The 8699-nt window shown below is 47.7% G+C and overlaps 1 protein-coding gene across 2 annotated transcripts in view; it reads left to right on the forward strand.

Moving 5' to 3' along the window:
• The first annotated feature begins 215 nt into the window (after nt 1–215).
• SERINC2 (serine incorporator 2) overlaps nt 216–8699 on the forward strand; it is a 155577-nt gene continuing 147093 nt past the window's right edge. For both annotated transcript variants that reach the window (XR_012654855.1, XM_032802231.1), the window contains exon 1: nt 216–345. Coding sequence is in view for 1 of the 2 variants with exons in the window: in XM_032802231.1 (XP_032658122.1) it covers nt 307–345 (39 nt within the window). In the remaining variant the exon portion in view is untranslated. The remainder of the gene's footprint in view (nt 346–8699) is intronic.

Consider the following 8699-nt stretch of genomic DNA (forward strand, 5'->3'; position numbering starts at 1 on the left):
CCCGCTCGAAGGGGCCGAGGGGGTGGCACTGCGCGCACCAGGCCCTGGCACAGCGGGGAGCCCCGGGCTGGTCACTGCGGGACGGCGCTGCCCTTCGCCGGGCCCGGGGCCGCCCCAACTGGCTCACGAACCCAGCCAGGCGTGACTCAGCCCGGCCCGGCAGGTGCTCGGCGGGCGGGGCCCGGCGGAACCAGCCGAGCGCCGGAGGCGGAAAGGGCCGAAGGGCGGCGGAGCTCAGCCCCGGGAACATTGTAACCCCGAGAGCCGGCTGGAGCGGGGCTCGCTGCGCCTGGATCGTGCTGCGCCATGGGGGCCTGCCTGGGGGTCTGCTCCCTGCTGAGCTGCGTGAGTGCCCCTGCCCGGGCAGCGCCGTTTGCAGCGTGCCCCGGGCTCCTCTGCCCTTCTCCGGGCTCCCTTCTTCCATCATCCCCTTTTCCTTCTCTGTCCCCCCGTCCCACTCGCCCTACCCCTTCCCCGGCTGAGCTTCTCGCTCCTGCTCCTGCCTTCCCCTCCGAGTTCCGTTGGTTCCCGAAGATCTGCCCGTGTGCGGGGGCTTGGACTTGTTCTCTTCCCCCTCAACTTGACTCTGTCCTGCTAAGCCTGGTTACTGCGACTCGCTGGCTTTAAACCTCTCTCGAGTTGCATTTTGTTCTGATTAAATATAAAGAGTCATTTGAAAGTTGGATCATTTTTTCTTTAATACACGATTGTGTTCTCCACTTCTCGTCTAGACAAAATGCTTCGGTCGCTATAATTTCTTAGTCATTTTTCCAACCTCCTGAAACTTCAGGAGGAAGTCAGTGGAGCTCTGTGTGTTGTGCAACATACAACTTGTGTGAGACCCTTTTTGTGTCTCTACATATTTCTAAAGTGTCTAAAATATTTATTTCAAAGCTTGAGCACGATATTTAATTTCCTAGCTGCAAATTCTTTGTTCCCTGATCTCCCTAAACTTAAAAACCCGAGTGTATAAAATAATACAGAACTGTATGTGGCTTATTGTTAAAGTGACTGGTTAGTTGTTACTCAGAGCTTGAGTGCGCGTGCACACACACACACACACAGACACACACACTCTCTCTCTCTCTCTCTCTCTTAAAATGAGAGAGGACTGTATAGCCAGTTAGAGTAACTCGCCTGGAATCTTGAGTCAGAAATTATTTGTGTTTGTGGCATGCATCTTTTGTGACTGTTTGTGAAACAAACCTCAAGGAAGTAAGTCTGTGTGGCTTTGTGGCTTAAAGCAGCAGTGTAACATTTTGACATGTTGACATTTTAAAACAAAATTGCAGATTTTGTTAAGACAAATAACCGTGAGGTGTAAGGAATCAGGACCCAATAGACTGACCAGACAGCAAGTGTGAAAAATCGGGACAGTGAGTGGGGGGTAATAGGAACCTATATGGGAAAAAGCCCCAAATATCAGGACCAGCCCTGTAAAATAGGGACATCTGGTCACCCTAGGACCCAATCCTGCAAACACAAGAACGAGCACTCCCAATGGGACAACTCATTGCAGGATCAGACTTGAAATTGATAAATCTGGCACTAGCATAAATTCTTCACAACAGAGAATAAAGAACTCTTAAAAGATAAAACACCCTTCCACTGCTCAGATAGCCAAAAAGAATCCCCTAAGTTGTTCTCAAACATTTGTACTGGTGACCCCTTTCACACAGCAAGCCTCTGAGTGTGACCCCCCCCCTTATAAATTAAACGCTTTTTAATATATTAACACTATTATAAATGCTGGAGGCAAAGCGGGGCTTGGGGTGGAGGCTGACAGCTCGTGACCCCTCTTGTAATGACCTTGAGACCCCTTAAGGGCACCCAACCCCCAGTTTGAAAACCCCTGCCCTAAACATTACTAGTTTTTTTCTTTAATGTAGGTATTTTAGTTAGATCAAGTTAAAATAAGTAATGTGTGTCTATTAAATTCCAGGGCTTTATCAGTTTTTAGTTTTCATTCAGACTGTGCCATGTGTAATTTTAGTGTATGGGAGGGTCTTCTAAACTTTTGTGGTAACGTTGTTTGTAAGGTGACCAGATGTCCTAATTTTATAGGGACAGTACTGATTTTGGGGTCTTTTTCTTATATAGGCTCCTATTACCTCCACCTCCCATCCCGATTTTTCCTACTTGCTGTCTGGTCACCCTAGTTGTTTGGGAATTTTCTTTAGCAACACTGTCATCTGATCCAACTTTTCAGGGGCGTGGCCTGTCTTCCCAGTCAAATATTTCCAGTGCTTCAGATCTGTCTATGAGAGGCACAGTAGTTGTGTGAAAATGCTTAGGAGCTCGAAAACACACACAGTATACAAAATACATGAATAATTGGGACTTGAGGCAGAGAACTTTGGCTTCTGAGCTCAGCTAATCAAGGGTGTATGTGCACTGAATCTTCTTTCTCATTGAATCACATGTGCCTTTGCAATCGACTCACACCCTCCTTGTGTGTGAAAGCACCAAGATGTCATTAAAGGGACCCACTCAAGATGGAAGTTCCAGTTTGTTTTGCTCTAAACACATCCCTATGTGATTACCTGTTGGAAAGAGGCCAATGTGAATTAACTTCAGAACAGGATCACGGGGGCCGACTTATAGCCTCCATGCCTAGTAATTATTGCAACACAACTGAGAGCAGCATCAGGTGGCTGATACTGGCTGGAACTAAGATGGTTTTACAACCTGACAAAATGTTCCAAAGGCAGTTGCAACAAGCGGCCTGCAGACTTCTGCTTTAGGGCGTTTAAAGCTCACAGATTGTATGATTTTGAATAATGTTTGGAGGCCTCAGATGGGAAATTTAGAGCAGATTCTAGCTGCACAAATTCTGTGTGTGCGTATGTAAGTGCCAGATAATCAGTCTGCAACCCTAATTCTGGTTTTCTCCCCCAAAAGCCAGAGGGTCATTCTGGGGGCAGCCTGGAGGCTGGGACTGTGGTCACTGTGGCAGATCCACAGCTGGCATAAATAGTGGTATTTCCACTGACTTCAGTGGAGCTGTGGCAGCTGAGGATCTGTTCTCTTATGGTTATACACATGGGCCCCCCACCAAGTGACAGGAATGATGCAGCCTCCCTGGCACAGATTATCTGTGCTGCTAGTAGGAATAATCCATGTGGAGGGTGATCCTCTGACCAATCAGGATCTAGTCCTGTACTGTGGTATCTGAGCACACAGCTGTGAGTCTATTTTGGAGCCATTTACACAGGGCACCAGAATATGGCCCCCAGTGTCAGGTACTGTGATATGACAAAACACATTAGCTGCTCAGTTTCATTTTTGTCTTCTTAAAGCAACCCTTCCTCCCAGTCTTCTGGAGGATGCACTGGTGAGCGGTGGAAGAAAAATGATAGAAAAGGGCAGGGGAGGAGAGATGGGTGTAATGTGTGGGTTCAGCAAGCTCAGGTGAAGTGGTTATGGCCAAGCTGCTTCTGTCTAGAAAGTTTTTAAATTCCAAGCACATACAAGAGAGGAACTAGATAAGTTCCTGGAGGAAAGGTCCATCAGTGGCTATTAGCCCAGATGGACAGGGATGCAACCCCATGCTCTGAGTGTTGCTAGTCTCTGTTTGTCAGAAGCTGGGGGTGGATGACATGGATCACTTGATGATTGCCTGCTCTATTCATCCGCTCTGAAGCATCTGGCCATTGTTGGAAGACAAGATGGACCATTGATTCAATCCAGTGTGGCTGTTCTTATATTCTATCTTAAAATGCAGTAGCCTGCTCTGAGAACTAGGAAAGTGATGGTAAGATACCAAAAAACCCACAGTGACCAGGGAATCAGTTACACTGGAGCTTAATGATATTTAATACAAAAAAAACTGTTAATGCCACACTGTAAAGCAGGGGCTCTCGACATTTCCAGACTACTGCACCCCTTTCAGAAGTCTTTGTCTTGCCTACCTGCAAGTTCCACCTCACTTAAAAACCTCGCAATAACACGAAATCGCATATAATGCGATCATAGGTTGGCTCCCCTTTAAGGCATAATACAGTACTGTACCAGTGGTCCCCAACACCATGGCAGGGGAGAGAAGCTGCAGCCCCGTGCCTGCCGAGCACAGAGAACTCCGAGGCTGCGGGCGCTGGTGCTCTCTGTCCCCAGCAGACACGGGCTGCAGCTTCTCTCCCGCTTCTCCAGGGGTGTGGGAGCCGATGCTCTCTGTCCCCGGCAGGTGTGGGGCTGCGGCTTCTCTCTGGCTTCAAGAGGAGCCGCAGTTCCCTGCCTGCCAGGGACAGAGAACTCCAGGGCTGCAGGCACCGATGCTCTTTGCAGGGCCGCCCAGAAGGGGGGGCAAGAGGGGCAATTTGCCCTAAGCCCCGGGCTCCACAGGGCCCCCCACGAGAGTTTTTCGGGGGCCCTGGAGCGGGGTCCTTCACTCGCTCCGCGGGGCCTGGAAAACTCTTGCGGGGCCGGGCCCCGGAGCTTCTTCCGCTCCCAGTCTTCACTGGTGGGGGAGTCCTTCCGCTCTGGGGTGGAAGGACCCCTGGCTAGTGAATTACCGCCGAAGCGGGACCTGCCGCTGAAGTGCAACCAGGTCTTCGGCGGTAATTCGGTGGCAGGGGGCCCTTCCGTTCCGGGACCTGCTGCCGAAGTGCCCCAAAGAGCCACGGTGGGGGCCCCCCTGCCACCAAAGAGCAGGCTGCACTTCAGCGGCGGGTCCCGCTTTGGCGGTAATTCGCTGGCGGGGGGCCCCCGCTGCAGGTCTTCGGGGCATTTTGGCGGCGGGTCCCAGAATGGAAGGGCCCCCTGCCGCCGAACAGGGCTGGCTCTAGACATTTTGCCACATGGGGGGTGCCCTGCCGCTTGTCGGTCCCACGGCTCCGGTGGACCTCCCGCAGGTGTGGCTGCGGAGGGTCCGCTGGTGCCGTGGCTCCGGTGGACTTCCCTCAGGCGTGCCTGCGGGAGGTCCACCGGAGCCGCCTGCCGCCAACAGCCCCAGGCCCCCGGAATCTTCTGGGCGGCCCTGGCTCTTTGTCCCCAGCAGGCCAGAGAGAAGCCGCGGCCTCGCACCTGCCGGGGACAGAGAGTGCCGGCGCTCGCAGCCTCGGAGTTCTCTGTCCCCGGCAGGCGGGGGGCCACGGCTCCTCTCCCCTGCTGGGCACTAGGCACTAGACGGCGCACATCAAAGCACCACGTTGGGGACCACTGACAAACAGACTGGTTTCAAACCCTGCTATACCGCGACCCCGCATTTAGCGCGATGGAAGTTTTTGGACCCCAAACATCACATTGTAGCGGGGTTTCACTGTACTTACAAAATCAGACATAAAAATACAAAAGTGTCCCAGCCACACTATAACCGAACAATTGCTTAGTTTCTCATTTTACCATAAAATTATCAAATAAATCAGTTGGAATATAAATATCATACTTACATTGCAGTGTATAGTGAATAGAGCAGTATAAACAAGTCATTGTCTGTATGAAATTTTAGTTTGTACTGACTTTGCTGGTGCTTTTTATGTAGCCTGTTGTAAAACTAGGCAAATCTCTAGATGAGTTGATGTACCCATGGAAGACCTCTGCGTACTCCTAGGGCCACATGTCCCGCAGGTTGAGAACCACTGTTATAGAGCACCCAGCATTTAACCAATACGTAGTGAATAGTCATGGCCGAGAATTTAAAATTCAACTCCCTGCTCAGGCTGTGCGAAGTTCTGGGTACTCAACCACTGTAACATTACCCCCTTGTTTACATTCTTGTAGATGTTAAATGTTATGCATTTGCCAACCACATTATTAATATTTTGCCAGTCACCTTTTAAATTCAGTATGAGAACTATAACTTGAGTTTCCTGGCTATTGTGCCTGTTGGTTCTTGGCTGCAATGCTGCACTTTTGAGGGAGGGGGTAATTTAATTTCTTAGGGATTTTAAAAAGGAAGAACATGAGTGACCACTGAAATGAATGTTTATAGATCAGAGCATGCTTTGGTCTGTAAGGAGAGTAATGTCTGGCAGATGTGTTGCGTGTTAAATTCCTTTGTGCAATTTCTTTATTTAAACAACTTTTCTTTTTCAAGCTTAGTAGATCATACATTCTGTAGCGAGAAGACAGCAAATAACATTTTTGACTGAGTATCAGAGGGGTAGCCATGTTAATCTGGATCTGTAAAAAGCAACAGAGAGTCCTGTGGCACCTTAAAGACTAACAGACGTATTGGAGCATGAGCTTTCGTGGGTGAACACCCACTTCGTCAGACGCATGTAATGGAAATTTCCAGAGGCAGGTATAAATATGTAGGCAAGAATCAGTCTGGAGATAACGAGGTTAGTTTGATCAGGAAGGGTGAGGCCCTGTTCTAGCAGTTGAGATGTGAACACCAAGGGAGGAGAAACTGCTTTTGTAGTTGGCTAGCCATTCACAGTCTTTGTTTAATCCTGAACTGATGGTGTCAAATTTGCAAATTTTTGACTGAAAATTTTTGATCCAAAAATAAGAAACAGCTACATAAACTTTCGGCTCAGAAGTTCTTTTGTTTGAAATTGATCCACTGGAAACGGGAACGAAAGTACAGTCTCAGCTGTGAATGTAGCTTTGCTGTCAGGAGTAATGTCTCCCAGGCGTGAGGTGGTAGCATTGCCCTGTAGTCTGGTGCTGATAGTAACCTGGACAGCACTCTTAGCTCCCTGCTCAGGTGATGTCTTCCCCACTAAAGAGTGTGTTGCAGTGGGATAACTGAACGGGTGTTGGCTATTCTGCAGGAGAATCCTAGTGGAGGCTATCCACGAGGTCAGCACCATACCTGGCCTGCGGATGACCTCACCTGCCTCACGGAAAGTCTCCACTAGCTTTTTACAGTGGAGTCTCTAACAGTGAAGATGAAACCTTGGAGTCGGATCTTGCTGGACTTCAGTTGGGCTACTTGTGTGAGTAAAGTGAGCAGGACTTGGGCCTTTGTCTTGAAAGAGTCTCTCTGAAGCTGCGCAGCATGCCACAGCCTGTTAATATTGTAGGTGTCTATGCCTCCCCTTCCCCCCCACAGAATAGCTTTCTAGCTAGAGACATTCCCCACCACCAAGCTTGCTATGGGGCGGTCTGCTGAATGGAAGCCAGCTGTATTTATTTTGCTACTTCTGCCCTGCTAGTGTGGGGGAGATGAGCTGAACGGAGAGGTAAAGCTTGACTGGGTAGAGATTCTGTTTTATAATAACAAATCTCTAGACGTCTTGGCTTAAGCGCCTTTAAAAGTCTCCGTCTGCTCTCAGATGATGCACAAAGCTGAGTGACTTTGCAGCTGGGTTCACTTAAGAAACAATTTATTCAGCTGCTGTTCTCTCCCGAGCTGAACCACTAAATTCTGACACTTGTACCAACTGGGTTTTACTTAATTGAATCCTCCTTCACTCCTGTATAAAATCTGCTTGATTTCAGCAGCACCCCATCTCCCACAAGTTCACACCCATGCAAGGTGGGTATATACGAGATCATGGGACCTTTTTGCATTTCTCCATAGATGTGCTGGTACATGGATTTTAAAGACAGACTGGTAACATGTTTCAAAAACATTTTTAAAATTAAACCTGAAGACTAATTTGTGCATTGTTATGCTCCATTACGTAGTCAGAACTCTTGGGCATAAGCTATGTGGTGGTTTTTCCTGGTCCCCTTGAAGCATCTCTGAAGAAGAGTTCTTCGCAGGTTTTGAGCATATGCTACTGACCCACCCCTTGGAAAATCTTGTGTATTTTTGCCTCTCTGTTGTTTGAAACACTCTCCAAAAATATTGTGGATATATTTTTTTTTCCCTTGAGGATAACAAAAATGTAGCAAGGAACTCAAAACAGCTGTATTTAATTTTTTAATTAGAGTTTGTTCCCAGTATACTTCCTTTGGAATCGATAACAATCCATACATTTAACATCCTGCTGCCCAAGCACTACCCAAACTGCTTACGACCCCAACCCAGCAAAGCACTGAAGCACATGCTTAACTTCGGTCTTGCACTCTTGTGATTGTTTCGGTTAGCATGAAGGCCCACATGCTTGAAAAATCATTGCACGAAAATCCCAGCTTTCATTTAAAAATCAAAAGTCAGTATCTAGCTCTCACAGTTGTGGAGAAAAGCCTGAAAATGTTAATCAAGTGTGCTCTAAAGGCTCAGAGCGCAAATAAAAAGAAACCCAAATTAAAAATAATAAAGATCTCATATTTTGTTAGGCCCTACACATTTTAAAAACAAACAAAAAATAAATCTTGGGGTTGAAATGAACAGGACTACTTGTGCTTAAAGATAAGCATGTGCTTAAGGACATTGCTGGATCAGGACCTACATTAGTCCGTAGCAATACGTCAGAAAATACTCAAGGAAATTACTAAGAAGTGAAATAGCATAGCATTGCTTTGTTTGAAATACTTTCTTGCATAAATTGTAGGTTTCCCGATGTTTGCATCATCAAAAACAAACAATAGCTATTTAAAAATTGGAAGCAATTGACCTCCCCCCGCCCGTGTTTCAGGTCAGCAAATATTAATTTGCATCTTTCTCTCAAACAAATGATCCGAACAGAGCTGCACTGAACGTAACTTTTATATGTTCAGTGTAGTGATGCTGTCATAGAATCACAGAATATCAGGGTTGGATGGGACCTCAAAAAAGGATCAACTCCAACTAAATCATCCCAGCCAGGGCTTTTCATGCCTGACCTTACAAACCTCTAAGGAAGGAGATTCCACCACCTTCCTAG

The sequence above is a fragment of the Chelonoidis abingdonii genome, chromosome 25 (assembly GCF_003597395.2).
Source record: "Chelonoidis abingdonii isolate Lonesome George chromosome 25, CheloAbing_2.0, whole genome shotgun sequence".
Classification (NCBI taxonomy): Eukaryota; Metazoa; Chordata; order Testudines; family Testudinidae; genus Chelonoidis; species Chelonoidis abingdonii.